Source organism: Rousettus aegyptiacus, unplaced genomic scaffold (assembly GCF_014176215.1).
Source record: "Rousettus aegyptiacus isolate mRouAeg1 unplaced genomic scaffold, mRouAeg1.p scaffold_m13_p_17, whole genome shotgun sequence".
NCBI classification, from domain to species: Eukaryota; Metazoa; Chordata; class Mammalia; order Chiroptera; family Pteropodidae; genus Rousettus; species Rousettus aegyptiacus.
The window spans coordinates 12,380,282-12,394,796 of record NW_023416292.1 but is presented as its reverse complement, the minus strand read 5'-3'; the positions used below and the strand labels follow the sequence as shown (position 1 = coordinate 12,394,796).

Genomic DNA, 14,515 nt, shown 5'->3' with positions numbered 1-14,515 from the left:
TATCTGACATTAAGTGACTTCCCTGCGGGTTCCTTCCCAATGACAGAAAATTAAAAGTCCCATAATACAGTAACAGTGACTCACCTTTTCATCCCTGAGGGCTGTTCCTTCCAGCTCAAGTCTGACTTTTGCTTAAGAGATGAAACCAGCCCCATCACAAATAAATATGACATTTGGACACCTCTTCAAGGATGAACTTTTTATTGGAATATAGGCACTTGGCAGAGTAAATACATGGTTACAACGTGTTTAAAGTTTATTTGCTTTACATAGTGACCAGAAAAACCAACTGTAATGTAGATTTTTCTCTTGAAGTTGCAGACTTCGGAAAGCAAATCCCCAATCCCATTTGTTTATGGTAAAGCAGGCACATGTAGCCAACATTTTCACTTGGCGAAACTATTATTGTTTTAGTGATGTCCTTCCCCGCCCCATATTAAAATTGCTATGTACCATAAATCATTTAGCACTTTTTATAGTGAAATAAAATCACTTGTCTGGGAGAATCGTGAAACCCTTTGAAATCATTGGCTCCAGTTTGGAGGTTACAGAACGAGACTCGATGATCTTTTTAATAAAATGTAGATCAGGCCTAATAACCTGCAGTTTTTCACACTTGGCCTTTTTATAAAGCTTTTGGACAAATTGGACTCTTATCCTGTGGTCTCCAAAATATATATATATATTTTTTGAAGAGAGTTCTCTACATAACTCAAGGCACTACTGCCTCAGCTCCAAGCTGCAAAAGGAGAAAATGACAAACTAATTTTTTAAAGGAAAATATTCTTCCTTTGTGAAAGGTCAATAGCAACATAACTAGTTTCAGGTCATGGCATTTTTGCCAAAAATCCCTGTCTTGAGGTTTGATGCATTTCTAATGGATTTGCCCCTAGGAGAGATCCCCAGAGCCAGCAGGCAGAGGCTTTTCAAGCTGCTCATTTAAATCGTAATAACCCCATTCTAGCCTGGAAACCCCTGAAGCAACACATCCAGGTCTGCTTTAAAAGTAAGACAAACATGTTAATATGAAGTTATTCCATTCAACGTGTTAAAATGAATAAGGAATATTTTTAATGCACTTTATAAGTTTCCCATTCCATCTACAAATGGAACAATCATCATGCTTAGTCTAGCGAACTTGTCTTTTGTGAACTATGTACAGAAAAATTCCTTGATTGTGTTCTGAAGGACGTCCTTCCCCTTAGGGCCAAGTCCCCTCCAGCGACAGGATGAGTAAAGGGAGGGAACTGATATTCATTCTATGCAATGCAGTGAAATGTGCTTTCTTTTAGCATTGGAAAAATCTCTTAGCTTTCCAAGGGTTCCAGAAGCCCCGAGGTGAGAAAAGGGAAAGCTGAGACACTCCCCGAGGGGCAGCCCGGGCTGGGACCCCCGAGCTCGAGCTCGCAGTGGTTCCCCCAGGGAGAAAGGCAGTCTTTGGTGGGGCTGGCCATGGCTCCTTTGGCTCCCTGCCTTCCTAGGTGGCGCCTCTGGCCAGCTGGCCATCTGCCCCTTGGACTTCGATCTAGACTTAAGAGAAGATTCCCCAAGGGCAGAAAGCCCAGTTAAAAAGTCTCCCTGACTGACAGCAAGCCCCAGACAGCCCCCCAGCATCTGGCAGGGCGGTGGGTGTTTGGTTCTCCCATTTCCTGAGCAGCCCTACATGGGCCAGCTCCTCGCTAGGCACTAGGGGATAGTAAAGTGACTTGAGGAGGCAGGAAGCCATTATTCAATGCTGTGTGTTTCTAGCAGGTAGCACAAATGATGACTAAACCCTATTTTCTGTCCTTGAAGAGAGGAGCCCTGGAAGAGACAGGAAGTAAACATAATTTCAACATTCTGCGCTGAATGAATGCAAGGATATGAGTGAGCAACGGGTCCTGCAGGGAGTGGGGGGGGGGGGGTGGCCTCTACCTTGTCTACCTGTGAGGAGTTCCTTCACAGACTGGGGAGGGGCAACAGAGGGTGGGGGGTCTAACCACTCCGAGAAAAATCTAACCATGCAATTTGAGAGTATACTGATACTGATTATTTTTTAGCCTTTAAGACTTAGAAATCCAAGAAATTCTTAACGGGAAGGTGGGAAGGGAAATATTTTAATTCCTGTTTAATGGTTCAATTGTGGGACAAGTTCTCTATCTAAAGAACTGATATAAACTTGCCAACGATGATCAAAACAAGCTCTTAGGACTTGTCTTGGGATCTAAGATTAAAATTAGTGCAAGGAAATTTCAAGATGTAGTACGGGGACCGAAGCTTTTAGGAAATAGCCTAGTATTTTCTGAAAGACAATATAAAGCTTTAATCTTTTGGAGGTAAGTCCATTCCACTTTTAAGATGAACAATTATAAGTCACGATCCACTTAAAAATGTGTTTGTGTCTATTCCTTTTAAAGTATAAGTTCCGGGAGAAAAAAAAAAGATGGATCTTTCTAATCACGGATCTCCAGTGTGCGGGACATAACAGAGATTCAATTAATTTGCCAAAAGACTCAACAAATAATTTCTACTTTGGGTAATTTTTTTTAACAGCTTTGGAACTTGACGGTATATATCTTGGCTTTGTTCTTTCTTTCTCTCTAGTTCTTCCTCTCTCCCTTTCCTTTTCCTTCCTTCTCTCCTTCCTTCCTTCCCTCCCTCCTTCACTCACTCCCTTCCTCATTATATTCATTTATTCACTTTATTCCCTTGTTGGAATGAACCAGGACTATTTCAACAGAAAGACAGAAAGCTTTCATGTCATGACAGAAAGCATATTATTTGAAAAATGGCATTTTTTTTAGATTAAATTCCATTGGACTTTTCAATTTATACTGAACAGAGCTTTTTCTTTCTTTCTTTCTTTCTTTCTTTCTTTCTTTCTTTCTTTCTTTCTTTCTTTCTTTCTTTCTTTTTTTTTTTGGTACTATGCCTAACATAGCTCATGGTATAGAGTAGCCGTTCAAAACACATTTGTTTAATTAGGTAGGCTTTACGCCTGACAATTTAGCTAAGCCCTTTCTCTGCACAGTCTGTGGCTAATTTGGAATACTTAAACTTGCCAGAGAAGTTTTCTTGCCTCATCTGAATTTCCCCAAAAGGTGATTGATTAATAAGAATCAACAAGATGAATGAATGACGAATCGAGAGCAGAATTAGTAATAGGCCCAGACAGTCCCACAGAGCACAACCTTCCGCTGCGTCTGCTTGGCGTGCTCTGAGATCTCTCGGACTCCATGGGGCTGCACGCAGCGGGGGTGACCGGTGTTCACCCCACACCCTTCCTTGCCGCCTGACTGTGGACAAATGCTGAGTTCTAAAGAGACGGTGAAGTCGGTACAGCAGCCTGTGAAACTGGATTTGCAGTACACGGTTGAGTTCTTATCACGAATTAAAAAGCCTTACGGTGCATTAGAAGAAAACGTGCAGAGTGCATTAAAAACGGTGCTCCTGCTGTTTTTCTCCATCCCCCGTGCTGCCTCGCACCCCAAACTCTCCATCGCCTCCCTCATTCTTATTAAAATGCTAAAGCAATAATTCACGGTAAAACAATTCAGTTCCACACAGGTTTGCCTCAGTGCTCACACCCGGTCTGCATTTCCTCTGATTTCATCCTACAAATTAAGGCAGTACTTAATAATTTTTTTTTTTTCTGGTAACAACCCGCATGCACCCCCTAAGTGTGTACCCATAATTAACCCATTGGCTGAGTTCGTTCAAAGAAATGCTTTGGCCTAATCGTCCCTTTCACTCCTCTGAGGGCTGCTCTGGGGAGCTCTCCTTCGCATCCTTTCTGGGTGGACCTAGGATGTCAGTGTCTGGAACATTCTCGACCACCCACTGACACTCATAAACACGGGGGCCCTTCGCCTTCCCTGCTTCCACACTGGCAGGAGCCTCGGTCATGTCGCCTTCCCCTCCTCCTGACGCTTCTTCCACAGCGGCCTCGCTCTCACCGGGGCCCACAGGGTCGGAACTTAAAAGGCAACCCCCTTGGGGCATGGTCTCGCTCTCTACAGGGCAGGAGGTCCCTCCAACAGGGTCGGAACTTAAAAGGCAACCCCCTTGGGGCATGGCCTCACCCTCTACAGCGCAGGAGGTCCCTCCTTCATGGGCGTCCGGCCTGGAAGCCCTCTCTGCAAGCTCCCCCTCAGTGGGCTCTCCAGCCTCTGCTTGCTCCTCTGTGGGGCCTGGGCCTTGGGCGCCCTCGCTGAGCCCTCCGCAGGCTGACTGAACCTCTGTAAATCCCCCCAACTCCAAACCACCGGCCTGGGCCTGGCTCTCCCTGACTTCACTTTCTCCACAGTTGTCCTGACTGGAGGCAGCTTCTTGATCAGCCTCTGTGTAGATTCGGGTTGTTTCCTCTTCTTTTTCAGTTTCTTGGGGAACGAGGGTCTCCTGATTTGTTCCTTTTTCAACTGTGAGGGTGGCAGGCTCCACTGGTACTTCAATGGTGACCGTCAACAAATTTCTGAGTTCCTTTAAGGAGCCTGAGGCAGAGATGGCTTCTGGCTTTTCAGGGGCGGGTTCTTCATGCTCAGGAGTCGCTCCAAACTCCAGCCCTGATGAGTGTGTGCCCAGGGCTTCTGCCGTGTCCTCTGCAGCCACAGGATTCACCACCGGGTCATCTGTGCTTGAAATGATCACCTGCCCATCCGCACTTGGGTAAGAAAGGCTTTCTTCTTTGGCCAGAGGACTGGGGACCTCAGGCGGCTGCTTTTCCCCTGACTCCTGGAATACGTCGTTACTCAAGGTCTCGTTATCCACAACTCCTGGTAGAATGGCCGAGGCTCTCTTGGCTGGGCTGGCCTGGTTTGACCCCACAGGGGCTTTTAGATCAGTTAAGCTGGACACGCTTTCACTGGGCAAAGCCATGTTGTCTTCAAACAAGTTGTGTTTCTTCAGGATGGCAGCCTCCTTTATCACTGAGATACCAGAAAACAAAACACAATATTAACACTCTGCCCTGGCCAACCAGATTTTCTGATTTTATCCAGAAGCCAAACTCCCCTCTCAGCTTTCCCGGCTATGCAAATGTCCCAAGTTCAAGTTCCAGTTTACAGCCACCCTCTTCCAAGTAGCTTCCCCTGATGACCACAGCCTGCACACTCATTCCAAATTCTGGACCTCTGAAGTGTTCATTCATTCATTCATTCATTCGCTCATTCATTGAGTCAAACAGCAAACACTTAGTGGGTTTCACTATGGGACAGGATCTGAGAATCCAAAGATAAATAAAACATGGCTTTTGCTATCAAGGAGTTCATAATCCATAATGGTATCACTCACAGAGGCCCCCAATGCGTTTTATTAGCTGTTAATATGTGTGGTTCCAGTTTGTCCACCTTGACTGGAACTCCTTTAGGGCAGGGGCAGGCCTTATGTTCTCTGCTTTTTGTCAAAACGTGTAATGGGTTCTCAGCACACTGCACATGCAGAGAGAACCGTGTTGATCCAAAATGGATTCTAAGTACTTTTGCCATAGCTTTTCTATGAACATCTTTGCCACAAGCCTTTTTGCGGCAAATATTTTTGCTACGTAACTAATAGGCTGTATAGAAATTTTGCCATAAAAAAAGATAAAATAACTGGTTGACAGATTGTTTGTTTGTTTGTTTGTTGTCAGTTTGGTTTCATTTCTCCGTCAAAGAAGTGGTGAAGAAAACAAATAGTTGTGTTCTTAAATTAGTATTTCTTCCAGATGGTGATGATTTTTGTCCCAAGTTAGTTGGTTTCTTATTTTGAAACACCACATTGGGAGGAGAAAGAGGGACATTGAAGAGCCTTTTTGAGGATTCAGAGTTGAACCCACATTTCCCACAAAGAAGACAAATGCTTAGACACAATCCACAAAATAAAATCAGTTATTTGTGCAGCATTATCATGATTCTACTCACATTTTAAATGTAGTGAAGTATTTTGTATTTTTCAATAGTCTTTTTAATTTTGCTGTTCATTTTTAATATCTCTTTTATTTGTGATAATTTTATCATTTTTATGGCAATATTGCCTTACAGCCAATTGGATGTGTGACAAAAATACTTGTGGCAAAGATGTCTAAGGCAAGGATGCTACGGCGAAAATACTGGACACATTGAAAAATAAAGATCTATGTACAACCAGCTCATTCTTAGAGGCCTAGAAAGGAGTAAAAAGAATAATAATAATGACAGTAGCTGACATTTTTGACCTTAGGCCTCTGCTTCTGGCTATGGAGGTCGAACAGTGCCCAAGAATATTCCGTTAAATCACATCAACTATATTATGATATTATATCCAAGGGGGTGCCATTCACATCAGAGACAGCATAGATTTGTGTATTCAGCATAATCATGTTCCAACAACCAGCAGTTGACTGTCCTGCTCTCCAATAAAATTAGTATATCACGGCAATTTGTGGACAGAGGGTAATCAAGCGTCTGGAGGAAAGAGACCTTTTTCTAATTCACCCAGAGGTGCCGTGGTAGACCGGCAGTGGCCTTGACCGAGCCATTCCCGTGTGCAGACACTGTGCGGACATCCTTACATTCCTTATCTCATTGGATCCTGTGATGAGCTACTGAAACCTGGGGCTGGCTCCTGACGCGTTTTCTTTACGGAGGGGTTTTGTGATGCTCAACACCATCCCCATGGAGACCAAATATGTTTTGGGGGACCTACAGTTTTATGGATGGCCCTCTCCAGCATATTTCTGTCCAAGTTCTCCTATCCATACTCCACTCCGGAGCAAGGCTGACTGATCCCACAGGACGTTGGGTGCTAGAGTCCTAGCAGGCGTCACAGAGTACTGTGCCACCCATCGCCCTGGGTCTTTTTCTGCCCCGCTGTGAGGAGGTGAAGAATACCCTGGAGTCTCCTGGGAGAGCAGCTGCTGAGCCCTGCTGCTGAAGTCGCCCCCTCCCGGCTGTGGGTGCGGTTGTGAGTCTGTGGCTCAGAAGAACTCTTTTTCCTTCATTCTGCCTGGAACTGCTAAAGAAGACAGCTGTTCATGAGACGCCCTGGGTTTAACCTCTCTATGCCTCAGCTTCCCCATCTGAGGAACGAAGCTGAGAATTCCCGTCTCGCGGGGTTCTTGTTAGTATTGGAAGACAAAGAAAACCCAGTGGGCCGGCACAGCCTGTGCCGCACCAGGGCTGCTCAGTTGAGGTTAGTACCCCTCACCTCCCCTCCGTTTTCTCTCTGTCTCCCCAGCCCACCGATGTCATGTCGATGTCCTCTTCCCTTCTCATACCTGTTGAGAAAACCTAGCTGGCCTCACTGGGTCCCATCTCAGGAGCACTCTCCTCTGTCTAGAGCGCCCTCCTGCACCAGGTCAGCCTCCCTTACCTTTCAGAGCTTCATCAAGGAGCATCTGATGTAATATCTCTTCGTAGACATTTTCCACATGGATCATACTGGTGTGATCCGCGAAGATGAACTGCTCATATTTCTGAAGTTCCTGGAGAGCGAGAGATAAAAGGGGGCAAGGCCCGAGATGCCAGTTGATGGAGGAGCGGCGGGAAGGCCGAGTCCCACTCCCAACGCCCTCCTTGGCCTGGGCGGCACTCGGCCACTGGTCACCCCCTTCCCTTTCCCCAGTCAACATTCCTGACCGTGGCGAAGGCTCTAAGCACTTCAAGGCGGTGCTCAGAGACCCCGAGATTTTGATCACCTCAAGGCCTTGTCGGTGAGTCTGAGGCCCTCGTTTTCTTTTTCTTTTTTTCATCGTAATCGAAGTGTTTCCTTCTTCCTTCTTTTTTTTTTTTTTTTAAATGCCAACAGCACTTTACCAAGGTATGTGTTACACACAGTAAAATGCGCGCATTTTAAAACTAACGCGATGATTTTAACTGTTTCAATAAGTCCGTGAAACCAAAACGCGGATCAAGACGGAGGACATTCTCTCGCTCTCATGCTCTTTCCCTGTCAGCGTCCCCCGAGGAATAAATGCTATTTGTCACAATAGGTCATGACTTACGAGTCATCTTTGTGTAAACAAAATACATGGTTTCAAGTTTTTCTTGTTCTTGAACTTTATATAAATGAAATCAAATTGGTTTTTTGTGCCTGTTTTTGAGATGCATCCCTGTTGCCCCGTATATCAGAAGCTTCTTTTTATTGATAAAAGGCATTCGTCATACGGCTATAACCTTTTGGGAACACTCTGCTCTTCCCCTCCAACTGGCCTGGCACCCACTGGTTTCTCTAAGTCAGCCTGGGCAGGGTACAGGATCCTTCAACCCTTCCTGCTTTCCAAGGGTTTCTGAACAGCTTGTCTGTTATCAGCATGAGGACAGGGCAGGGGTCACAAAGCACCAGATCACATCCCAGTGATTAACTCAGTAATCCTTGCACCTGACAGTGCTAGAAAAGAGTTCCTGACATGCGGCTCTGAGAGAGCCTGGGATTTGGCGGGTATGACAGGTGATCAGAAGTCACCACATCCGGACAACTCTCAGTGCCAGGATGTGCGGATCTGCAGTAGCTCAGGACCAGATCACAGGGGACCATTATGGGGTCCCTTTACATGTACCCTAGAGGAGACAGGAGGGTCTAAGAGACAGGACTGACACACGGATAAGTACTGATTAGACAGAGCACTGGCCAGGGGACCAGACACGGCCCTGGACGAGTGCGGGACCCTGGGCAAGCATCACCGCTGCTCTGGGCCTCTCTCTTCCTCTGTGAAATGTGGGGCAGAGGCTCATGTTACCCTTTTATCTCCCACAATGGCCTCCCATTCCTTATTCCTCTGATTGTTGTTATTCATCCCTGCTGACTGGGAAAAAGCAGGTGTCCAAGCCATCCTCCTTGACCCCATAAGCAGCGAGGGGGGAGGGGCACCCTCCTGGGATCTCCAGCCTTGGCTCTTCCCATAAGACTACTGCTGAGCTCGTCACAGGACACACACACACACACACACACACACACACACACACACACACACACACACTGTGTGCCTGTCTCCCCCCTCCAGGCTGTCAACCCCAGGCCAGCAACCTGGATCACGCCTGACACCCACTTAATACGTGTTTGCTGAATGAACAAACAGTAGACCTTTAAATTTTCAACCAGCTAAATAATTCTGTGGAAAGGAATAACTTCTAGGAAAATTCAAATGGTTGTGATGTGTCTAGATCTTCTATATTGAATAGATTGAACTGTGACATATGTTTAATTTCATGGAACAAGTAAATTGAAATCCCTGAGGACGTGTCTTAGGGAATCAGAATTTTTTTTAAAGCTCCCTGGGCAATTCTGATGAGCATTTTGTGTGGAGTAAGTACCACAGATCTAGAAAGATAAACCTTACAGAATCAAGGGAAACACACGTTAGTAAAACGAAGACTCCTTCTCTGAAGCAGATGCTCCTCTAATTTACCTCTTCTGTAATTGTGGATTTTTGAAATTCTCTTAACACTGATGCCATACCCTGCATTACTGAAAACTCTAGGTCACAGTTTCTTTTGGAACCAGTGTCTCTTGATTAAAAATCACAAGAGCCTCTTACAGGTGGGGTACCACTCTGCTGATTCTCGGAGAGAGGGGAGTGGACAGAAGGGAGACTTCTAACCCTTTGGGGTTGGAAAAGGAAACCACCTAGACCAGAAAGGGTGGGTAAAGACATGTCCAGAGGTGGACGGAGCCTTTCTCTCCCCAGCTGGACTTCTCCATCCACAAGGGCCAAGGGACTCTCACACAGATTCTTTACTCCCCTGACTTCATCAAATCCTTTTAGAGGAAAGAAATACACCTCAGAAATAAATGTCAGGGACTAGATATGCTGATGACTTTTCTTTGAAGAAAAACAGCATTTACAGAATATAAAAATGACTAAAGAAATTGCCACAGTAAAATAATTCATGTGAAGGATCTTAATGTTCCAATGCTTGAAGACTCTCGAAGCTGCTGAAAAGCCCTTTTTAAATTCTAAAAAGCTCTTTATCATTTGCTCCAAGAGGAAGCAGGCTTTGCAAACCTCCGGGCTCATAGATCTTTTCTGGAACGCAGAAGTATTAATAGTAGCAGTATATACCATTTACAGAGTGCTCACCATGTTACCAGTCAGTGTGAGCTAGGTTCAAACTCTGCTGGTTACTAGCTCTGTGACTTTGAGCCTGTGACTTAACCCTCCAAGTTTCCTCACTGAGACCATGAAGACATAAACAGTACCTCCTCAAAGGGTTGTCCTGAGAATCACTGAGACAATCCATACAAAGTGTTTAAGGCAGCGCCTTGCCCATGGTAAGCACTCACCAAATGTTAGTTGGATCATTCTAGTCTTCTCATCTTAAGAAAAATATTGTAACATATTTCTATCTTCATTTTCTAGAAGATGAAATCTAAGCCACGAGAGAGGAAAAATGACTTGCTCAAGGCCCCAGGGCAGGTATCCGGAGGGGCCGGAACTTGAACTCAAGGCTTGACCCAGCCTCCTGAGTTGGTTCACTCATTACAGTTCTGCAGACGAAGTCACACCTTTACAACCATGGCTGTCACTGGTTTTCTGGTGTTCACAGCAGCTTTAAATGGCTTGTTTCATTGATTTCACTAAAGAAATGTTACTGGATTCAACAGTACAAATATCATGCCGTAATCAGATTGTTTAAGGTCTTTTTTTAACCCCAGATGTTATGGTTAAGTTTTTGAGGACGTATCGGACCTATGAGTCATACTACAATGAGGAACATCTGATATTCTCAGGTATTCTATGGCAACCCTGGCTCGGCTCAAACTGAGATCACTACCCTTTGGGATTTTGTCTGGTCCAGGGGCTGGCAAATCTGGCCAACTGCTTACTTTTACTAACAAAATTTTATTAGAACACAGATGTGCCCATGTGTTTATAGATTATCTATGGCTGCTTTTGATCTATGACATCAGAGCTGTGTACTGGAAAAATTTGCTGACTGCCTATACTGTTTGCAAGCACATCATGGAAAAAAAAAAAAAAAAGAAAAAAGAAAAAAAAAACTTGCTTGAACTTCACAGGCAATAAGAGCAGACTCTCTGGAATAACCCATCCCCTTACTGGTTTGCACGTGGACGCCAGCGCCTTCTGCACGGTGGGAAGTGTGATTTGAACCAGTGCCTTTTGAAATATCTTCTTCCGGATGGTGCTGCTGTCATAATCGTATTGCTGTCAATACAGAGATAAAAACATATGCTAAACAGCAACATTGCAATCTGCTAACTTTCACTTAAACAAAACAACTCAGCCACCCGCTTCATTTCCCTTTCCCCCCACAATTTCCGAGGACCCTGATGCTATTTCCAAGGTCTCAGAGATCTTTCTATGCAATTCTCTCACGCTCTAGGTAGAGATTATGACTGAGAACGACCCATCTTACCCTCCTCCCTTATGGACACGAACACCGAGGCAAGATCAAAATAGCAACTTCCGTGTTATAAAAACGTTGAGGACAGAACTGGGTGGCAAATTTGTACTTTGTCACCCTGTCCTGGGTGGGTCCCTGGGAGCTGCGGTTGTTTACTTATTTCTCACTGCATCCTGAAAGCGGGATTAGTGAGTCGTGATGACTTCTACAAGGGGGGAGAGGGTCTGGCTCATAGCTGCATTAACACAGTGGCACACTAGCCAAAAAAGCTCCTAGAACAAGAAAGATGATGGTTCACTTTGTTCCGCATGGAACATCCAAACCTAAAGACCAGTGTTTGGTTTTAGATGTCACTTTAAGGGGACCTCAGACAAACTGGAGCAGAGCCACAGGCATATAAGAAGAATGGTTTGGCCAAATAAAGAACGGTTAAAGAGATGAAGGCACTCATACTGGAGACAGTAACTCGGGGCCCATTACAGCTCTTTTCAAACAGCACAAGGCTACCATGTGGAAGGAAGATGTGGACAAAGAGGGAGGGCAGAACTCAAACCACTGGTGAGAACGTTGGCTTCACCTGAGGAAGCACGTTTTTGCGGCTAAATGTGTCAGGAGAAGAAGTGCACTATTCTGAGAGGTATAAAGTGTCCTGACACTGGAGGTGATATTGATATTAATACTATCTTTTCTTTCTCAACTTCAAGATCATTATTATTTGTGTTGCCATGATAAATATTGGTTTTAATCTCAATGCTTTGTTTGTCAGAGTTTCCTACTGCCTATGAGGCCTCAGGATCAGGTCTGAAATCCAGAGACCACCTCCTAGGCTCCGTGGACTTTGATCTCCCGCTCTGAGCATTGTTTAGGGAAAGTAGGTAATAAAAAATGTGGGCACTTGGTTTAAGGATAGTTTAAGACCTAGGTTAACCATTGCCTAGCTTGTTGGACTTACATAAGTCACATTAACTCTTAGAGAGTCAGTTTCCTCATCTCTACAATGGGACATATTCTAATTATCTTTCAAGTTCTCGTGAGTATCAAATGTAACACGATAGGTTAAAAAATACTTTAAAAATATAGCATATATGTGCAAGCTGTTGTTGTCAAAACCATTTTTGATATATATTTAAACATTAAGCACATTAAAAACAATTTCATATGGCAGGTGTCTTTTCTTTGGAGTATTTCTTTGCCTGGAGATTTTGATTTTTCTTAAAAAAAAAAAGGCTGGCTAATTTAAATGGGTTTCGCCATACTGTAAACTATTTGAAGAAAGAGGCGGTGCCTTGCTTGTTTTTCTATTCCATGCAATACCTGTCACATCGCTTTGCTTATAGTTGTAGCCAATAAATAGCAAGTGCAATAGCTGTGAAAGTTAGGCTGGGACATGTCACTTCAGCTGGTGAGGAATGATGCTGGAGACCTGTGGTCCATAAAATAGCCACTAGATGGCAGAAGAGGCATGAATGTCGTGCTGGGGAACTGCTGCTATGTGACGGTCACTGATACCGCAGGGAGGAAAGCAGGGGATAGATGAGAAAGAAAAGAGGGCAAGTGAAGGAAAGAACTTGGTCTTTCCCACCTAACAAAAGAGCCAGGGGTCACATTCTTGCGTAAGCTTCCTACCAATGAGAGAATGGTTTTACCTTTAAGACGCGGAGCTTCACCTTCTCGATCGCGACTGCAGTCTTGGAGGGCTCCCCTTGGAGATGTGGGGACAGCAACTGCTCGAAAGTAAACACTGCATTCTCCATGAGCTAGAAACCAAAGCGAGACGGAGCACGGTCAGAGGCCGCGACCACTCCCTCCGGGTTTGTCAGAGTCGGCTGGAGAGAAGGGAGTGGATGACCATCAGAGATGGGTCCCCTAGGGCACTCTGAGAGTGACTTAGGGTGACAGATCATCATCTTACTACCTGTACTGTGACATGAATAGGCACATGGCCAGGGTGGGATCAGTAAGAGACCAGGAAACACACACACGTGCACATATGCATGTTTACATATATGTATCCCCTCTTCTCATCGTTCTTCCTTCCGCCCTGAACAGGTAAACCCATCGTCTCCTGAGGGGACTGAGAATGCCACCATCTCCTGCGGTCATCCCCTTCCTCCATTCTCTGGTACCCGCAGCCAGGGCTTAACACGATGAGATGGGACTGTCTCCGATTATTTTTTGGCTCCGCTTTTAGGTGGATGTCAACCATCCCAGCACATTTCTCTCTCCACTCTCCATCCTGCCATCTCTCATCTGTGCCGGGACGGGAAGGCAGGCGCAGTCAGGGCTGGATGTCAGCGGCTGGTCCGCCCGTGCGTTTCGGAGCGGAAGTAGTTCAGCTTTCTTCTTCTCTGCACTAGTGCCTAGAACTGTCTCACCAGGGTTCAGGATTAACAAAGGGACTTCTGTTAAACTGTTGCCCAATTTTGTTCCTTGACCATCTTTAATCCCTCACAACTCAGAGAGTAGATAATAAAATGTATTACTAGTCCTGCCTAAAACTTAAAAAAAAAAAAATGCTCCTTTCTTTTCCAAGCCTGTGATCCCATGGCATCAAACACATACTTTTCTCACAGCATTCTCAACACTGTAGAGAATTTATCTAAGAACCTGTCTCTTTCCCAGCCCCCTGAAGTGGGATCTGGCATGCCTGACAGCAAGCACCCCTGGAAAATCTGTGAAATAGAATTGCGCTCTATGGCTTCAACGATCACACCCTTTCTTCATTTATAAACCTCTATAATATGGAAGGAGATTGTGTTATTCACTCCTGTTCCTTGTGGGGTGAAAAGGAACCTATCAAGGAAAAGCAAGAAATCCAAATATGAAGCTACAATTTATTGATTGATACTTAACTAAGTTAGGGAATTAATTTTAAGCCAGTGGATCTCAATCCTCAATGCATAAGAGAAACAGTGAGAATCCGAGTAGGGAAAGATTTTTTAAAAAATTATTTAAATAAAATATTTTTTAATTATTAAAAATTAAAAAATAATCAAATATGTATGTGTATATATAATCCAAATCATTGGAGGTGAGGCCTAGACATCAGTATTTCTTAAAGGCTCCCAGATGATTCCAATGTGCAGCCAAGGTCAAAAGCACCGATTTCACATATCAAGTAATTATTAATTAATGTCACTTTATTTCCCTGAGATCTTTCCGCTCCATGACATCCAGCAGCATGGAAGAAAGACGCAGCCAGCTGGAGGGAAAGACTA

The 14,515-nt window shown here is 44.7% G+C and overlaps 1 protein-coding gene across 1 annotated transcript in view; it reads right to left on the bottom strand.

Annotated features, from left to right (window-relative positions):
- Window positions 1–2,890: 2,890 nt before the first annotated feature.
- The window catches only part of NIBAN1 (niban apoptosis regulator 1), a 123,710-nt gene continuing 112,085 nt past the window's right edge, over window positions 2,891–14,515 (bottom strand). Inside the window, exons 11-14 of the mRNA XM_016145612.2 lie at window positions 12,944–13,054; window positions 10,991–11,098; window positions 7,306–7,417; window positions 2,891–4,904 (exon numbers count right to left, since the gene is read on the bottom strand). Coding sequence (XP_016001098.2) covers window positions 3,727–4,904; window positions 7,306–7,417; window positions 10,991–11,098; window positions 12,944–13,054 — 1,509 coding nt within the window. The 3' untranslated portion in view covers window positions 2,891–3,726. The remainder of the gene's footprint in view (window positions 4,905–7,305; window positions 7,418–10,990; window positions 11,099–12,943; window positions 13,055–14,515) is intronic.